The following is an 18527-nucleotide window of genomic DNA, read 5'->3' on the forward strand; positions in this document are numbered from 1 at the left end:
GACAGTGGTGCCACAGACCACATTGTTTGTAGTCATGATCTTCTCACCCATTTCAGGGAAGTTTCAAATCATACAGTTGAATTACCAAATGGTTCTCTTGCCCACGTTACCCACATTGGACAAATAATTTTCTCACCTCACTTTATGCTTGACAATGTCTTATGCGTACCTCTTTTTAAGCTCAACCTAACATCCATCAGCAAGTTAGCATATGACTCATTTTATATCACTATATTTCTAAACCATTCTTGTATCATACAGGACCTACGCTCGGGGAAGATGATTGGGATGGGCAGTGAACGGAAGGGGCTATACTACCTTGATCCACCTAAGAAAGGAACATGTAATCACGTTCAAGTTGCCTCTTCAAACTGTTGGCATCAACGTCTCGGACATGCCTCTCCTACAGCTTCTTCGTTATTTTCTTTTCTCACTCATAAATCTTGTGCTTCCAATAAATGTTTGATTTGTCCATTAGCCAAACAAACCAGATTACCTTTCTCATTAAGCTCCATTTCTAGTCAATCTTGTTTTGAGTTAATACATATTGATATTTGGGGTGGTTACCCAGTTGCGTCTCTTTCAGGAGCCAAATACTTTCTTACTATCGTAGACGACCATAGTAGAAGCACATGGGTTTATTTGATGAAGCATAAGTCAGATACACGAACTTTCTTAGTCCAATTCATTCATATGGTCGAAACTCAATTCAATGCTAAAATCAAAATTGTGCGCAGTGATAATGGTCCTGAATTTAAACTTGCAAGTTTTTACGCCTCCAAAGGCATTCTCCATCAATCTAGTTGTGTTAACACACCTCAGCAAAACGGTGTTGCTGAACGCAAACACCGGCACTTACTCAATATGGCTAGAGCATTGCTTTTCCAAGCTTCACTTCCTAAACACTTTTGGGGAGATGCCATTCTTGCTGCGACATACCTTATCAATAGAACACCAACCCCTCTTCTCCAAGGGAAAACACCATATGAAACATTGTTCCATAAAACACCAAATTATTCTCATTTGCGTGTCTTTGGTTGTCTGTGCTTCGCCTCCACTCATGCCCAACGACCTTCCAAATTTGATCCCCGTGCGAGTCGTTGTATCTTTCTTGGTTACCCTTATGGTAAAAAAGGTTATCGACTCTTTGATCTCAACCTTAAGAAGGTCCTTGTTTCACGGGATGTTGTGTTCTTTGAGGATCAATTCCCTTATCAGAATCATGAACTTTCCGATGTGTCACCATCATCCTCTTCACATCCCATATCCACTTTTCCATTGACCATTGATCCCTCTCCTTAACTTCCCTCTTCAGAGTCTTTCTCAGAAGCATTACCTACTCCTTCCCTTTGTCCTCCTAACCTACAGGAGCCTAATTCACCATCCCCTACTACCCCCACCAGCCCTCCTTCTCCATCTTCACCCTCTCCCACACCTCATGCTCCTTCTGCCTCTCCTCCTCTCCGACGAGGCACGCGACCAATCAAACCATCCACGTTTTTGCAGAACTTTCACGTTGAGGCAGCCCTTCCTTCACGTATGGCCCCCACATCTTCCACGAGCATGGTCACATCCACAGGTACTTCTCATTCTCTTTCTCATTATTTGTCCTATGATCGTTTGTCATCTCACCATAAAACCTTCACCACTACTCTCACCCTCCTCAAAGAACCTACTAGTTTTCAACAGGCTGTTCAGGATCCAATGTGGCGTGAAGCCATGCAGCATGAAATTGCTGCCCTTCAAGCCAACCACACTTGGACTCTCATGCCCTTGCCACTCCACAAACGTCCCATTGGTTGCAAATGGGTCTATAAAGTCAAGCTTAAACCTGATGGCAGTCTCGAACGATACAAGGCACGCCTTGTGGCGAAAGGATACAGTCAAATCGAGGGTGTTGATTATCGGGAAACTTTTGCCCCGGTTGCCAAACTGACCACAGTTCATGTTCTTCTCAGCATTGCTTCGATACAAGGGTGGCACTTGCACCAACTTGACGTGAATAATGCATTCCTGCATGGTGATTTGTATGAAGATGTTTATATGTCCTTGCCGCCTGGATTTGGACGAAAGGGGGAGACTCGTGTATGCAAACTAAATAAATCCATTTACGACTTAAAGCAAGCCTCGAGGCAATGGTTCATCAAGCTCTCCACTGCTCTCAAGGCTGCTGGATTCCATCAATCATGGTCTGATTACTCGTTATTCGTCCGAAGCCGTCAATGTAGTTTCATAACCTTATTGGTTTACGTTGATGACGTAATCCTTGCAGGGAACAATTTGCAAGAGATAGAAGACACCAAGCAATTCCTTTCCTCACGGTTCAAACTAAAGGATTTGGGGCAGCTTAAATACTTCTTGGGGATAGAAGTTGCAAGATCAACGAAGGGAATCACTCTATGTCAACGCAAATATGTGTTGGAAATATTGGAAGACACGGGGTTCCTTGGTGCAAAACCCTCACGGGTTCCTTTGGAACAAAATTTATCTCTCACACAAGCAGATGGGGAATTATTAAGTGATCCGTCTTCATATAGGCGACTCGTGGGCAAATTAATCTATTTGACCATCACAAGACCTGATCTAACTTATGTAGTTCATGTATTAAGTCAGTTCATGGATAAGCCACGACATCCACATCTTGAAGCAGCACATAAAGTTCTAAGGTACATCAAGCAAGCTCCTGGACAAGGAATATTTCTTCTTTCCACAGGGTCATTACAACTACAAGCATTTTGTGACGCTGATTGGGCTCGATGTAAGGACACCAGAAGATCGATAACTGGTTATTGCATCTTACTTGGTCAAGCGCCAATTTCTTGGAAGACGAAGAAGCAAAGCACTCTGTCTCGTTCCAGTGCAGAAGCAGAATATCGTTCTATGGCAACTACGTGTTTTGAAGTCACATGGTTGAAGAACATCTTGACAGATTTGCGAGTAGAACATGCACAACCTGTTACGTTATTCTGTGACAACCAAGCAGCTTTGCATATCTCCTCAAACCCGGTTTTTCATGAACGAACAAAGCACATAGCGATAGACTGTCATGTAGTGCATGCAAAGATTCAAGAATGGATGATAAGAACAGCCTATATACGAACAACGAACCAGCCAGCTGACATGTTTACCAAGGCATTGGGTTCAGTCCAGTTTGAAGTCTTACTTACCAAGTTGGGTGTCATCAATATACACTCCAACTTGAGGGGGAGTGTTAAAGAAGATATCCCGGATTGATTAGGTCAACCATTGTAAATTGCTCATTAGTGATTTCTTTCCTTATTTAGTTCTAGTTAGCCTTGATTATAGGCAATGAACTAGGATTGTGATATACACTGTGTATATAAGAATGTAATCCGGGCTTTGAGAATAATAAGAAATCAATCACAATATATCTAGTTTCTTAAGAGAGTTATCAATGTTTTATCAATATATATATATATATATATATATATATATATATTATATCGACAATCTATCTTTTAATAAACATATATCCTATCTAAGGAAGAAATATTTGTATGTAACAAAAATATTAAATATATCAAATGGGAGGTGTGGAAAGGATGGGAAGAGCAGAGATTCCCACTTCTTAAAATGGGAGAAAGGGATGGGGCAATTTATCTTTGACCATGAGGACTCTCACTCACTCTATCTTATTGTGCCATCCTTTGCTTCCATATCACCTCTTCTCCCCCAAATATCAATTTTTGGAAGAGAGCTATTCAAAAATTGAACAAAACAACAACATATTGTGTCGACCATAAACGATAACTACCATCTATAAAATCCAAAGCTAATTCAATTGTTACCCCAAAACACACTTCTTTTGCTTGCATCACCACCATCAGACTTTGTCTCCAAAATTATTAATTTACTCGTAAATTCATGCATTATAAGATCCCAAAAATAACTACAATAACAGAACTCATTTATGAATGATAACACCTCTCTCTCTCATGGAGGACATTACATAGATGGGGGGTTGGCTTGGTGACAGGAATCCACAGAGAAAATTATATAGATGGCAATGTGTGTCACTATCGTATGTTTGGCTGAGCAATGAAGGTGACAAATGTTTGGTTATATGCTGTAAGTAAGTAAATTACACGACATTTACTGCACGGTGTTAATGAGACGACGGTTTCTAGTAAAAAGAAAAGGACGGTCAAAGGGACAGTGTAATGTTTCTGTCAATTTTCCTTGGTGTCAGGGTGGGGAAATAAAACCACTGATAGCTCCTTTTGGTCATCATGTTCTTCACACAATACACAGTGAGAGAGATACAGAGAGAGAGAGAGAGAGAGAGAGAGAGAGCCCAAAGCCTCAAACACTTGAACGTTGCATTGCACTTGTTCATTTAATCTAATTCTCTAACTAACTGGGGCTGTTCTGATCGAGCTACAAAGGAAAGTACACTCTACTGTTGCAATTATGCAGTGAGCACGGTGAATATAAGTCATGCAATATTTCAGTGTTATGTACCGATTTTGATTTTATAATTTAATTAACATTGTTTACTAGAATTTAAAAACTATAAAATTCTCAACCTGAAATGTTGAAAGCAGTAATTAAACTGAAAATGCGAAAATTGTTACCGTCAACATTTTTATGTAACATGGTTTGTCTCAACAACAGGCCAGTACTCTTCTTAAACTGGTTGCAACTTTTCCACCTTGTCTGTAAAGCTTAGTAATGGCCGGCCCTCTACTTAATTGGAAAAGTGCCATTATGAAGTAGCAGAAGGTAAGACTGTTACAAGCTGCAACTCTGTACGTGTATTATGGACTAAGGTTTCTCAAACCCTAATAGCTCTTGCACCCACACTGTTTTGACTGTGCAATATCTATACCGGGCTCTAGCAGCAATATATATGAATAGCAAACTAGCTACAAGCTAGCACGCATGTCTCAACACCATACGAAACCAAGTCACAAATTTATGTTTGTGGCAAAACTTGCTTCTAGTGAGTGTGCGAGTCTCATATCGGAAGATTAAAAGACATTGCATGTGCATATTAAGAATTGGATCACTTCCCAACTATTGATTAATTGTAGAATCTCAACTTTTTTAATAGTAAAAAAAAGGTTAGCTCACTGTTGAGCTCAACGACCTATGTGCTTTCACACCGCCTAATACATATATGTGTTGTTCATGTGTTTGATTTAAATGACTGCACACTTGAGGGCGTTGTTAAAAGTGTAAATCCCATATCAAAGAACTGAGAATCATTGCATATGCCTATAAGAAGCTGATTTACATACTAGTTATATTGCCAATTTATTTTACGATAAAACACAAACTTCCTTCAGCTTCACATTTCAAAAATAGAACCCTTTTTTTTCAGTGAAGAAGTTGAAAATGACAACTACATCTGAAAAAAACTTTAAGGTAACTTTAATAGTAGGGATGATTAGGGTTTTGTTCTTTAAAGGACGAGGGCAATTAAGAGCGCACTTCCAGCGTGCCCCAATTTTCTTGGGGATTGGCTATTAAATTATCCAATGCCCCAGCAATTGGCTCTAGCCCATTCAAATAACTTGGGCTCCACGCGAGCTCAAGTTCTCCACCAGGTATAAACCCACAACCCCAGCGCCTGAGGAATATGACACAAGGCTAACGTCATGGTAAAATCAACCACTAATAAAAATTATAAAATACTAATATAAATTAATTAAAAATACAATAAATTATAGAAAATTAATTAGAAATACAATAAATTGTTTTATAATGAAAATAAAATTATTTTTTATTATTTTATAAAATAAAAATACTAATATTTTATTACGAATTGCCTTGGCTATTTAGTTTAGATGTGAAGATACACTTGAGCAATTACTGTTCACTAGAAATAATTACTGTTCATTTTAAGGGATTGGTTGCCTCTAACCCAGGGGAGCCTAGCAACACTGAAAGTGCTCTGAGAAAGCTTCATGCATCGTGGGACTGCAAATGATCGAGTGGTAATACGTAGTCAATAAGTGTGTCAGAAGTCAGATCGATGATAATGCATAGGGGGTTGTAGGAACTACTAAATACTACTACTCATGATGTAGTCTGATGAGAATAATAAGGTTTGGTCGTTTCTCTGATAATTCATCATAATTGGAACGAAGTAATAAGCAATACTACTCATGAGATGGGATAGTACTTTTTGAATCAAGGGATTGAAATCAAGACTGTTGGGAACCGGGAAGACATACAAGGTGGGGCCTCAGGGAAACGTTTTGGGAAAAGTAATCAAAGAAAAATTTATTTCACTACTTCAGTCTTCCACACTAGTGAGAGAGAGAGGGAGAGAGAGATTATATTATAAAATGGGTGATAGGATGTGGGGGTTTTGCTTCTCTTGAGGATAGGTAAAGATTGGAAGGGGAGAGGAAAAGGAAGAAGAGAAGAAGGTAATTAAGGAAAACATTTGAGAGAAATATGGAAGAACATCTGAACCCCTTAGCTGTAACTCATCTGCTTCAACACACCCTGAGAAGCTTGTGCATTCATGAAAACTCTCAGTGGATTTATGCAGTCTTCTGGAGGATCCTTCCTAGAAACTACCCACCACCCAAGTAAGCAGGGGCAAAAATTGAAAAAGATTCCAAAATAATTACAGAAAAAAAGCTTTTTTTTAGTTCAGTTCCCACAAAGTTAGTCTATTGAAATTAATATTTTCATTAATAATTTTGGTTTTATAACAGATGGGAAGGTCATGGAACTTATGATAGGTCAAGAGGAAACAGAAGGAACTGGTATATATATTAATTTAATCAATGTTTTAGTTAGTTTAATCCAGTTTTCATAGTATAAAATAGATTCATAGCTAGGTTGTGTATGCATCCAATTATATATATATAATACTTGTGTGTGAATAACTATATATATATAGGGTATATTATCAATTTCCCCCCTGAACTTGTGACCATTAGCCAATTTCCCCCCTCAACTTTAATTTTGGCCAATTTCCCCCCTGAACTCTCATGATTAGTCAATTTCCCCCCTCAACTTTAATTTAGCCAATTTCCCCCCTCAACTCTTATAATTAGTCAATTTGCACCCTACTGTTAAATTTGTAATTTGATCATAATTAACCAAGTGTGTGTAAGAAACTAAATAAGATGTATGTTAATCATGTTCCTATATCTTTATCCTATTACAAATAGATTAAAATTTAGAATTTTACAATTTATCATAGATAGTATTATTAGTCATAATAAATCAGTATGGAGTAATTTTATTTGATTTTTTACTATACAAAATTGATAACAAAAAGGATTGATGTGTAAATTTTTGTATGTGAATACAATTTTCTTTATAAAAGTGAAAGCTAAGTTCAAGTAAATTGCGGAGAATCGAGCTTTAGTAAAAAAATGGCTAGTCTATTCATAATTTTCGACTCCTTATTAAGAATAACCCATTTTATTGAAATAGGTTTGATCCATGAGTTTAGGATTATTATTTCTTTTTGTTATTATTTCTTCTTCTACATGCTTTAAACCCGATTCATAACTTTTTCTTATAATCAACCCATGTCACATACTAACTGTATTATGTTTTTGTACATTTTACCCTATATTATGCAGGTGAGTTTATGTTAATTTTAGTACTTTGTTGGAAGCTATTAGAAAGATTGAAAATTAAGAAAAGAATAGATGGAAAATTAAAAAAAAAAAAAATTAACAGTAGGGTGCAAATTGACTAATTTTGAGAGTTGAGGGGGGAAATTGGCCAAATTAAAGTTCAGGGGGGGAATTGACTAATTATGAGAGTTGAGGGGGGAAATTGGCCAAAATTAAAGTTCAGGGGGGAAATTGGCCAATGGTCACAAGTTCAGGGGGGAAATTGATAATATACCCATATATATATATATATGTGTGTGTGTGTGTGTGTGTGTACATGCAGGATATTGGTTTGGGAAGATGGATTCTGCAACTTTGGTGCCTCCTCAGCAGCTCATGAGATCAACTCCAGTTCTAATCAGTGCCCTGCAGGACCTTCATCAATGAATGGCAACTCATGTGATCAATTTCAACAATACAATGGCCTGCAACCTGAGCTTTTCTTCAAGATGTCCCATGAGATCTACAACTACGGAGAAGGGTAATTAACCTAGTTATGATGAAACATATGTATCAAGTTTGATTAATTAGTTAATTAATTACCAAATTGAACTACTTTTAACTTCGTTTTTCTGAGTGTACTTGATCACGGAGCTCTAAAACCACTAATTAATCTGGAAGAACATTTATATGTAGTTATTGATTGTTGTTATGTAGGTTGATAGGGAAAGTGGCGGTGGATCATAGTCATAAGTGGATACACAAAGAACCAAATGATCAAGAAATCAACTTCTTATCAACATGGCACAACTCAGCAGACACGGTATATACACTAACCTTATTGGTGTAATTACTCCTGATCTATCAATGCTTCTATATACACTTAAGTTTGTTATTTCATGCAGCATAAACTAATTACAGGCACAATTATTATGTATGTACACCCTCGACCCTCGCTTTATTTCAATAATATAGTCTAAAATTTTACTTTTTTTGCCTCAGCACCCTAGAACATGGGAAGCCCAGTTCCAGTCTGGCATAAAGGTACTTAATTAAGCATTATTAAACCCCAGACCACAAAAATTCCAAAAAAAAAATCAGAAAATTTGGTTCTAATTTGATGATTTTCTTTTGTCAAATATATCTTGCAGACCATAGCCCTGATAGCAGTTAGAGAAGGTGTTATTCAGTTAGGAGCTGTTCACAAGGTGAGACTAGACTCTCTCTCTCTCTCTCTCTCTCAAGAACTATTGAATGTTTGCTTTTGATAGGGAACGATATTCCCTCTCTCAAAAACTAAAGTAATTGTACATCAGAGATGACGGCAAAATATACTAATGAATATTTGTCTTTTGATTCGAAACGACATCGGACAAACTTTAACTATGCATCTTTGATGGCTGCAAGATACTAATGAATGTTTGTAAATCTTGCAGGTGATTGAAGACTTGAGCTATGTAGTTCTACTAAGAAAGAAGTTCGGCTACATCGAAAGCATCCCCGGAGTGCTTCTCCCACACCCATCATCTCCACCCTTCCCCTTCAAGCCTGATCCTCATCATCATCATGGCTATACATATGGTCTCACCCCAGATCACCATCATCATGCATGGCATCTTCAAGCAGGGATAAACCCTCTTGCACCACCTCCAACTCATGACTTCATGTATGATCATCACCAATATCTCAACCCTAATCAAGTGGTTCCATTGAAAAACATAACCCCCTCCATGAGCAGCCTTGAAGCCCTCCTCTCTAAGCTTCCATCGGTCGTGCCGACGAATCACGATCATAATCCTCAGCCGCATGATCAATCCCAGTTTTTATTATCTCATGGTCATGGACATGTGGATTTTATGGCAATGACAGACCAGAAAGTGGCCAAGGAGGAGACTAGTGACAATGATGATCATGATCGTAACGAAGAATATAGGCCGTCCGATGATCAAAACAACGTCGGTGAAACCAGCACTTCTATGTCTGCTTATGCCCATCAACATTATTTCTAACATTGTATAATTAGCGAGCTCTCTTATTTATAATCCTATATTAGTACCCATAATGTGAAGGGTGTTCTTGCTCTTATAAATAATGCACTTTTTTAATTACTTCGTTTGTGGACGAGTCAAAGGCTTGCAGAAAATAGGACAACTGCAAACGGCAAGAGGATGCATATTTATGATGAAAACTAAATTGGACAGTATAGCCGAGATAACTGTTTTGACTTATCTATTCTATTAAGAGGAGCCCTTGTCAACTTTTTTTCCCTACTTTTTTTCAATTTTGCCCTCACTTTTGATTACATAATAAGGAAAATTAATGAAAAGGGCTTGAAAACTTTGAGTTTTAACGATAAGGACAAAATAAAAGGTAAAGTGAATAGTACCAGGTTTGACTTTTTAGTGTAAAAATGTGGTTTTTCGTTAAAGTAAACAGTACCGTGGGCTTTTCGTTAAAACTCCCTACATAATATTGCCATAAGGAAGGCAAAATAGTAATTTTGTACTTATAACTCAGTTGATTAAGAATATTATGTAAGATTATGTCACGTGGGTTTGCCACATCATTTTATTTGTGTTATTAAATAAGAACTATAATTAGACATATATCAGGAAATTAAAAGAACTCTTGAAGAGTGATTTTAAATCACTCACATAGTGGATGACAGTTTCCTTAATAGGAGAAAACTGTCAACTATTGTATAAATGTATGCTTTGGTCTCTCCTCTCACTAGCTATCGTTTATACTGAAAAGTTCGTCCTATTGATAACTGAACACAAGATTGCAAAGAGGAGAAGACTGACTCTAACTTGGAATGATGAATTCCTCAAAACTGATTGTTTCCATAGAATAATTCTATATATGATTATGGTATTAATTGTAGTTACTTGTATTAAATTGGTTTAGATCCTTAATGGAGAATAGTTACACATTCACCATTGCGCTCGAGGTTTAGATCCTTAATGGAGAACAGTTACACATTCACCATTGCACTCGAGGTCCCATATTGTTCGAACTCCCTCCATAGGTTAGATGACTTTCATATTGTGTGTAAAATAAATAAATAAATAACTAGTAAAGGGCTTATATAATAGGAGGACTTATATGGAATAGATTGACCGTCACTTGATATCCCTTATCCAATAATCAATTGTCATGTGCATGTTTTTCTTCACATGACAATGTATTATTAAATCAAAACTTCAATACGGCAATGAGTCCGTTACATGTAAGTTGCTCATATCCACATTGGGTTGAGGGCCTCCAGTGACTAATTTTACAAATGGCAACGAAGCATTTTAGAGATTGTCCCTTTGCTTCATTTCACACGGAAAATGATCATTTAGTGATCGTGATCGTTTATCGTATATCGTACGGTTAGAAATCATTTCAAAATTTAAAATTTAAAATTAAATATAAATAGTACCTAACGAAAACTGATCACACGATATACGATAAACGGTCACGATTACGGGATCTCTATGATCCCCAGGAAGACATTTCACACTGCTCTTATAGGTAAGGAACACGTGCTGTCGAGACAGTCAGCAACTACCTATCCCACCGTCCACGTGCCACCTGAAATGAAAATTAGAACCTTGCATAGAGCTTTTCCGTATATAGGACTCCTAATTTAAAAAGAATGGATATGTGGTAAGATTGGGCGTCACGGGATTGGTCCTTTTGGAATTGGAAGAAACGTTTATCCCAAACGGAGGATTTGGAAATGGAAAGGGCAGCGGCGCGGACATCAAGCTATGCAATACCGTGTGTTTTGACCTTTTACCACTTTCTCCTTTTCCTTTTCCTGTTTTTCCGCCGTTTGGGAAAGTGGATTGGTTGTGTTGAACTGAATCCAGTCCAGTCCTGTCCGATCCCGATTCAATACAAGGGCTTAAAATGTTGCGCCACTTAAGTTGGGGTCTGTACGCTGGCCCATTTTCGACTTTGAGTGGTAATGAGTTGTTTTTACTTTTAGGTTGTGTCATATTCGTGTCAAGTTACGGATTGATTAACATGTAAAGTGGTATTGCGTAATAACTTAAAAGGTCATTTTTTAACATTTCATCAGAAAAAATTATCATTTCTGGTAGTATAATATTAAGTAAATTACATTTTACATTCTCAAATTTAGATGCACTTGCTTCTTCATAATTAAAACTGTTAATTGACCGTTAAGTGATGGTGTGACAATTTATTTGAGTGTACTTGCAATTTCATAATTAAACTGTCAATTTAACTGTTAAATGATAGTATGACAAATGGGATCTTATATTTTTGCTGACGTGACAGTTTGTGTATAACATGTAAGTAAATAAAATATATAAAACAAAGAATTAATTATTTAAATAAGCCAAAATCAGAGGCCACAACCCCGTTCAATTCACCAAATCCAAATGTAACTAATGATTTAATCACTTAAAATGTGTATTAATAAGTTCAAATATTTAATGAGACATTCAATGAAAATTGTACACATTAAAGTACACATCAAAGGACAATCTAACACCAAAATTTAATTAAATTTCAATCTTTGACATCAAACGTGTGCAAGATATTATTGTTATCGAATTCATAAACACGTAAGATTGTACTCATCAGTAGAGACAGATTCACCCTTGCCATTCCATCTCTAATGGAAAGCTTCAACTTCAGCCTTGAAGTGCTGGAGTAGATTTTCCATTGTCATTACCGTGACGTCTCCGTGGTCTCTAACTCGTAAGCTCACCTGGAACAATACGGATCAAACATTTAACTCCTCAACCAAATAATACATAAGACGGTTGAACTAGCGTGAAGTATAACATGAATGAATTAGAGAACAAGAAAAGAACAGAACCTGCCCAGTCTTGACTTCCTCCTCGCCAACAACTAAAATGTAGTTGTACTGCGCTATCTGGGCTTCTCGCACCTGCAGGACAAACACAATCAGGCAACAATGAACAATCTGTTGGACAAAAGGTATTATGGTTAAACAGAATATAAAAGAGCCTAGAATCCAATTCTGTTTTCACCAGAGTTGTCCGGGTTTACGAGATGGGAGAGAGCCAGCTCCCATTATGGAACCACTAAACCGAATGGACATCTAATAATTCATAAAATAACAAACAAAATGAAACCAAAAATGTAATGCAGAGGACAACAGTGAATTCTCTTACCTTCTTCTGGATGGTTCTATCACTTGTGTCAACGTCCACATAATAACCAGCTTCATGGATACGGTCCCGAACCTACAAAATTGCAACAACAATATCTTATACATGACTTAACAATACAGAATAATTTAACCTAACCATCAAAGCCGGAAAGTGTGTATGCCATTAACTGCATTTATATGGATCTCATATCCAAAAAGGGGCATGACAAAAAGTTCATACAACCTCATAGTGGTCAACCAATAAAAACCAGAAAAGCACTATCATACTACCTCCTGAGCGTAAGGTTGGGATTTGTCTGAGACGGGGCAAACAATTGCTTGACGTGGACTAAGCCAGAAGGGCCATTTCCCTTTGTAGTTCTCCAACAATATAGCAAACATACGCTCAACAGAACCTAAAACAGCTCTGTGTATCATAACGGGTCTCTCCAACTTGCCTTCTTCCCCCTCTGCTGAGTAATACAGCTCGAACTTCTGTGGAAGCTGAAAATCAAGCTGCAACCACAATATTTTCAATGACAGTCAGATAGTTACACAGCAACCAAAAACAAAATGAAAGAGGCATAAAACATAAAGGAACTGATCATCAGATACCTGTAGTGTTGCACACTGATATTTTCTGTTCAATGCATCCGAGACACTGATATCTATCTTTGGTCCATAAAAAGCACCATCCCCTTCATTAATCTGTGTAGCACGACTAACAAAGTAAGCATCCAGACACAAACAAGAAATTCAGGGGGCCCTAATGTAAAGCTTAAGAAAACAAAGTACAGATAATGGACCAGATTGGCAACCAAACAATTACAGAAATTTGTCGGTTCAATCTATGTCAATGGTAAAACGGTGGAGTAGATAATGGTTTATGGGTCAAATCTATCCATTCAGCTCAACGTCCTTTATTTAAAAAATGCTGCTCAGCTACAATGAGTTTTGAACCTATTTTGGACTAAGCTAAAAAATAAATGACTACCCTGGCTCCACTACAATGAAAGTTGTATAAATTTTACTATCATACTGCATATAAAGTAAAAGTACCTGCCAGGGCTTGCCAAACTCATTTAATGCGTCTGCAAGGGCAGCCTCAGCTTTCTCCCATGTTGCCAAATCTCCCATGTGTTTTTCTGGCATCTGCAACGGAAATACCCATCAAATGCTGTGCAACACAACAAATATGAAATTTGCATCCTTGTGTAATGAAGTCAAGAGGTTTGAAGCTTTAACCATAGGTAGCAAGAATCTTACTGTTGATAGCTTCAGTTCAAAAGAAAAGCCAAAAATATTATAGGCATACTGGATAAAATCCAAGACACCCTTCACTTCATCTTTTACCTGACAATAGAAGCACAAAATACAAAAGGCTTAAGAACAAAACAAAACCAAAAAATTTAGACGGTTTATGTACATTTCAATTAAGCTCAACTCACTTGGGACTCCCTGCAAAAGATGTGGGCATCATCCTGTAGCATATTTTGGACTAAAACTTGTCAGAAGGTGTATACATGTAACCAGAAAATTAATAGAAGAAAAGAATGACAAAAAATATAAATCTTCCGGTAATAAAGTGCATCATTAAGGTCACTGACAAGCATATTAGAAATATGAGCTCCTAATGAACTAACAAACTGGAAGCCAGGATAATCATATGTGTTTAGTTGTTTACAAAGCAGGTTGATGACAAACATGAGACACCTAAATTAAAGCTAAACCAAGGCTGTGGAAGTATACCTGCTGGAATCTCCGTACACGTGTTAATCCAGTCAGTGCACCACTGGCCTCATTGCGATGCAAAACACCAAAATCAGCGAGTCTAAGTGGAAGTTCTGTCGTCAAGGTTTTAAAAAAATAAAATAAATAAATGAGTATGGCGCAAAAATGTCAAATAAAGTAACAATTCTAGTACTTTAATAGTCATGTTACACTAAAAAAACCCATAAAAATGCAACACACAACTCATACCAAGAGACTTGCCTAAGAAGCCCACAAGGCCAATCCAAGAGATAAAAGACCAAGACATCCATAAAATGACCTCCATACACAGAATGACTTTCCTTTCAGCAATATAAAAGAGTAAAAGGTCGAGAAAATTATGTTTAAAGGCATACCTCTATAAGAACGAACCCTGTGCTGAAACATCAAACAATGCCCTGGGCAATTCATTGGCTTCAATCCAAATTCTTGTTTCTCAATCTGCAAGAAAATGCAAAATCCAGCAGGTTAAACATATTCTTCATTTCCAAGCATAACAACTCTGTAATGGTCTCATTCTCATAGTTAAATATAGTCCTGTTCTTTTCACACAGAATAACTAAATGGAAATCTCAATCATCTGTAAGAGACCCCTTCACGGTAGCAGGTAAAAAGAATCACACACGCTTAGGTGGCACAGGATTAGCTATCAACAGATTAATATATACATAGCCAACATTTGGTATTCACTATTCATTCATATCCAGAAAAATATAAATATGTCTTCATAAGTTTGGTTGCTTTTTAAGTTTAAGCATAAAGATGATATAGCTGATCCCTATAGTATCATGTCAAAACTCACCTCAAAAACAAACATATTCTCTTTGTAATTTGCAGCATGACCAGATGTTTCCCAAAGTTGCATATTGTACATGTTTGGTGATATAACCTACCAAAGAAAAGGAAATTAGGTGAAAATTATTTAAGATTAGTAGAATGATGTAAAAACAGAACATTAAATGTCACCTCTTTATAGCCTCGTTCTCTGTATTGATTCTTTATGAACTCCATTAGTTTGTTATAAATCCGAGTCCCATTAGGGAGGAAGAACCAACTTCCTGGACTGAATTTGACAAGAAGAAATAATCAGATGGAAATCATAGGGAATCTTGATCGATTATACAATGAAGAAGTATTAACCCCATAAATACCTAAGTGGGTGACAAAAAAAGAGTTCCTGCTTTGTACCCAACAGTCTGTGGTCATACTTTTTTGCTTCTTCCAGCTTCTGGATGTATATCTGCAGAAAAAGGTTGATGTGGTAAGTGAAATAATCCAAGACCAACGTCCAGTAGAAGATATTGGCATAGGTTGCAGTCTTGGTCCATCACAATTCATAACCTGAATGCTTGTCAATTTTTATAAATATCATAAGCCACATCTTTTGATTATGGTATTTGTACTTCAATATAAGGTACTAGAGCCACCAAATACAATTTTAAAACATGACACAGAAAAGATTTCAGATACTGCTAAGAAAAACCAAAACCCCATAAAAGGTAGAAAATAAAATATCACCTGCAAACTTTTCTTATCAGGATATGATATTCCATAAACTCTCTGTAAACTTTCACGATCTTTATTTCCCCTCCAGTAGGCTGAAGAAGCCTGATATTACATATTCATAAGTTAAATATGCGCAGACAATACATGCATACAAGATGATATATAACCTACAGCTCTAAAATGCCAAGGGAACACATACCTTCAAACATGCAAAAGCTTTGACAAAGGATGTATTTGGTATATGGGGTCCACGGCACAAGTCAACCAAGGGGCCACATCTATATACTGTGATAGTTTTGTCTGCCGGAAGATCATTTATGATTTCAACCTGATCAAAATTAGTGAAAAATAAACACATCTGAGATTGATTTTGAGTCTTTGAGAGTATGGAATGCACATAAAATAAGTAGATAACAGTCATTTATTGATGAGGAAAAAAAATGAACGTTTTCACTTGCCTTGAATTGATTATCAGAAAATATCTCAAGTGCCTGTTCACGTGTTACTTCGATACGCTCAAAAGGCTGTTTAGCCTGGGGATAAAGATGCAACAAACCAGTCAAAGGAGTTTCAACAAGCAAGAGTAAAATACTGAAGCATCAATCTACAATCAGTCAAGGAATCTCAACAAGAAACACAAAAATGTTGAACCAACTTATAAATTTTGCAAACGGTGAAGGATCAAGAAATTCCTCCATACAAAAGGAATACATTTTAAAATATATTTTAACTATTCTACATGAGAATAAACCGTACCTTAACAGCCTTGTCTGCCGCTGATGCAATGTCCTTGAAGTGTTCATCATTCAAGCCCAAATCACCATAGAAAGCATCGTAATAGAAACCCTGTCATTGAATTTCATAAGGGACCCAAATGAGTAATCAAGAAACTAAAATGAACTGTATACAAATTCATTTCAAAGACTAGGATTACAAAATTACAATATCCAAGTGGTAAATTACACATGAAAAGAACAACAAAGAACTCCATCCCAACAACACTGTCAACCAGAGAGTACATAAGAACAGACACATGTACAGACAACAGAAACCAGATGTACAGACAACAGAAACCAGTTATTATATCATGGTAAGATACATTGCACATTAAAATTGAAAATAAAATGTTAATGAAATCATCTCCAAGACAATTACTTTTCACGAAAAAAGTTTACGCAGTATTTGAAGAAACTAGCATAATCCCGAACGATAACCGATTGAGCAAAAGTCATACAATATCAGACAACGATCGAACAGACGTAGCAAAATTAAACGAAAACACATGATAACATAGCATAAACAAACCAATAACTGAAAAACTCAAACTCAAACGTAAATAATTGACCTCTCCTCTTGTAGTGCATGGACCAATGCAGAGCTTGCATCCATACTCAACCTCAAGTGCCTGCAACGTATCGAAAGTCTTATACACAACAAAACCCTCAAAATGTAATCCAACAAACTACAAATTCGCCAACTCGGGCTACCTGTCCAAGAATGTGAGCGCTGGAATGCCAGAAAGTATCACGTCCTTCATCGTCTTCAAATTTGAAGAGCTTGAGCTCACAGTCAAACTCCAGCGGCCTGGCCATGTCCCAAAGGTCCCCATTGACCTTCGCAATCACAGCGCTGGAAGCCAAGCTCTTGGAAATATCCTTGGCAATGTCAAATGGCGAAGTCACCCACCTCTTCCCTTCCTTCTCCTGTCCGCCCGGCAATGTAATCCTACAAAACCCCCCAGACAAGAAATGAAGATCCAAACACATGTGTACATTCCGCATCGAAAAACACCTTAACGCGGAGTTTAGAGTTAGGGTTTAGGGCTTACTTGATGGGATCGGAGGGGAGGGACTGGCGGTGGGCGAGCTGCTGCGCCTGGATGGCCTCGAAGAGCTTGATGCGCTTCGGGATTACGGCCTCGAGATACACGTCGTCTTTCGGGTGGGGCACCATGGCGGCGCTGGTTGTAGGAAGCTGAGGAGGAGGAGCGGATAGTGAGGAGAAGGGGGAGTAGGAGTTACAGAGGCACAGAAAAATCACGGCTTAACAACAGAGTGCAAACTCTATAACTAATCTCTCTCGGCTGTCTGTCTTTTCAACGATCGCCGCACCCTATCTATTTATATAGGATGGCTTTACATACCTAAAATCTGGTTACGCTTCCTAATTTCTCTCCTATTCCGGTTTTGCTTTTAGAATCCTCTCACAGCATCTCCAAAATAGATATCAAAATGCTAAATGAAATGTGTGCATGTTTGATATTAAAAATCTCTCTAATCGAAATGTTATTTACTGATTGAATTTGAAGGCTTCGTGATTTGGCGTCAAATTTGATATCAATGTCAAATTCATTTTTAGTGTAATGATAGGGGGACTAAATTTATTGACTAAATTTTGTAAATTAAATGACATGAAAATTGATGATTAGATTAGTATTTAAGTGTTAATTAATGTCTTTATTTCTTATTGGTGACACATCATTTAGTTTGCAAATTCAATCTACAAATTAAGTTTTCCTAGTATTACTCTTATTTTTAAGGGAGTTTTAACGAAAAACTCACGGT

The 18527-nt window shown here is 37.2% G+C and overlaps 2 protein-coding genes across 2 annotated transcripts; one reads left to right on the forward strand and one right to left on the reverse strand.

Moving 5' to 3' along the window:
- Positions 1 to 6059: 6059 nt before the first annotated feature.
- Positions 6060 to 9820, forward strand: LOC137733017 (protein RICE SALT SENSITIVE 3-like). The gene is made up of 7 exons (XM_068472243.2): positions 6060 to 6563; positions 6693 to 6743; positions 7894 to 8091; positions 8268 to 8373; positions 8553 to 8594; positions 8702 to 8758; positions 8987 to 9820. Exons 1-7 carry the CDS (start codon positions 6427 to 6429, stop codon positions 9557 to 9559), a joined length of 1164 nt encoding a protein of 387 aa, XP_068328344.1. The 5' UTR covers positions 6060 to 6426; the 3' UTR covers positions 9560 to 9820.
- Positions 9821 to 11960: 2140 nt separating this feature from the next.
- LOC137731167 (threonine--tRNA ligase, mitochondrial 1) lies at positions 11961 to 18214 on the reverse strand. The gene is made up of 20 exons (XM_068470276.2): positions 17792 to 18214; positions 17451 to 17688; positions 17309 to 17368; positions 16720 to 16809; positions 16422 to 16496; positions 16163 to 16291; positions 15976 to 16065; positions 15609 to 15697; positions 15424 to 15520; positions 15260 to 15346; positions 14814 to 14898; positions 14437 to 14531; positions 14136 to 14168; positions 13954 to 14040; positions 13747 to 13839; positions 13303 to 13395; positions 12979 to 13203; positions 12710 to 12781; positions 12391 to 12462; positions 11961 to 12279 (listed from the first exon to the last, which is right to left on the reverse strand). Exons 1-20 carry the CDS (start codon positions 17914 to 17916, stop codon positions 12184 to 12186), a joined length of 2031 nt encoding a protein of 676 aa, XP_068326377.1. The 5' UTR covers positions 17917 to 18214; the 3' UTR covers positions 11961 to 12183.
- Positions 18215 to 18527: the final 313 nt, after the last annotated feature.

This window comes from Pyrus communis, chromosome 16 (assembly GCF_041283825.1).
Source record: "Pyrus communis isolate YQ-2024b chromosome 16, ASM4128382v1, whole genome shotgun sequence".
Taxonomy (NCBI): Eukaryota; Viridiplantae; Streptophyta; class Magnoliopsida; order Rosales; family Rosaceae; genus Pyrus; species Pyrus communis.

Excerpts from the sequence above, each read along its gene's own strand:
- LOC137731167 (XM_068470276.2), bottom strand. The coding sequence starts at position 17,916 with ATGGTGCCCCACCCGAAAGACGACGTGTATCTCGAGGCCGTAATCCCG. Across the intron at positions 14,899-15,259 it reads AGAATATGTTTGTTTTTGAG|ATTGAGAAACAAGAATTTGG; the intron begins GTGAGTTTTGAC and ends ATTTTCTTGCAG. Across the intron at positions 12,782-12,978 it reads CCCAACCTTACGCTCAGGAG|GTTCGGGACCGTATCCATGA; the intron begins GTAGTATGATAG and ends GCAATTTTGTAG.
- LOC137733017 (XM_068472243.2), top strand. The coding sequence starts at position 6,427 with ATGGAAGAACATCTGAACCCCTTAGCTGTAACTCATCTGCTTCAACAC. Across the intron at positions 8,374-8,552 it reads GGCACAACTCAGCAGACACG|CACCCTAGAACATGGGAAGC; the intron begins GTATATACACTA and ends TTTTTGCCTCAG. Across the intron at positions 8,759-8,986 it reads AGTTAGGAGCTGTTCACAAG|GTGATTGAAGACTTGAGCTA; the intron begins GTGAGACTAGAC and ends TAAATCTTGCAG.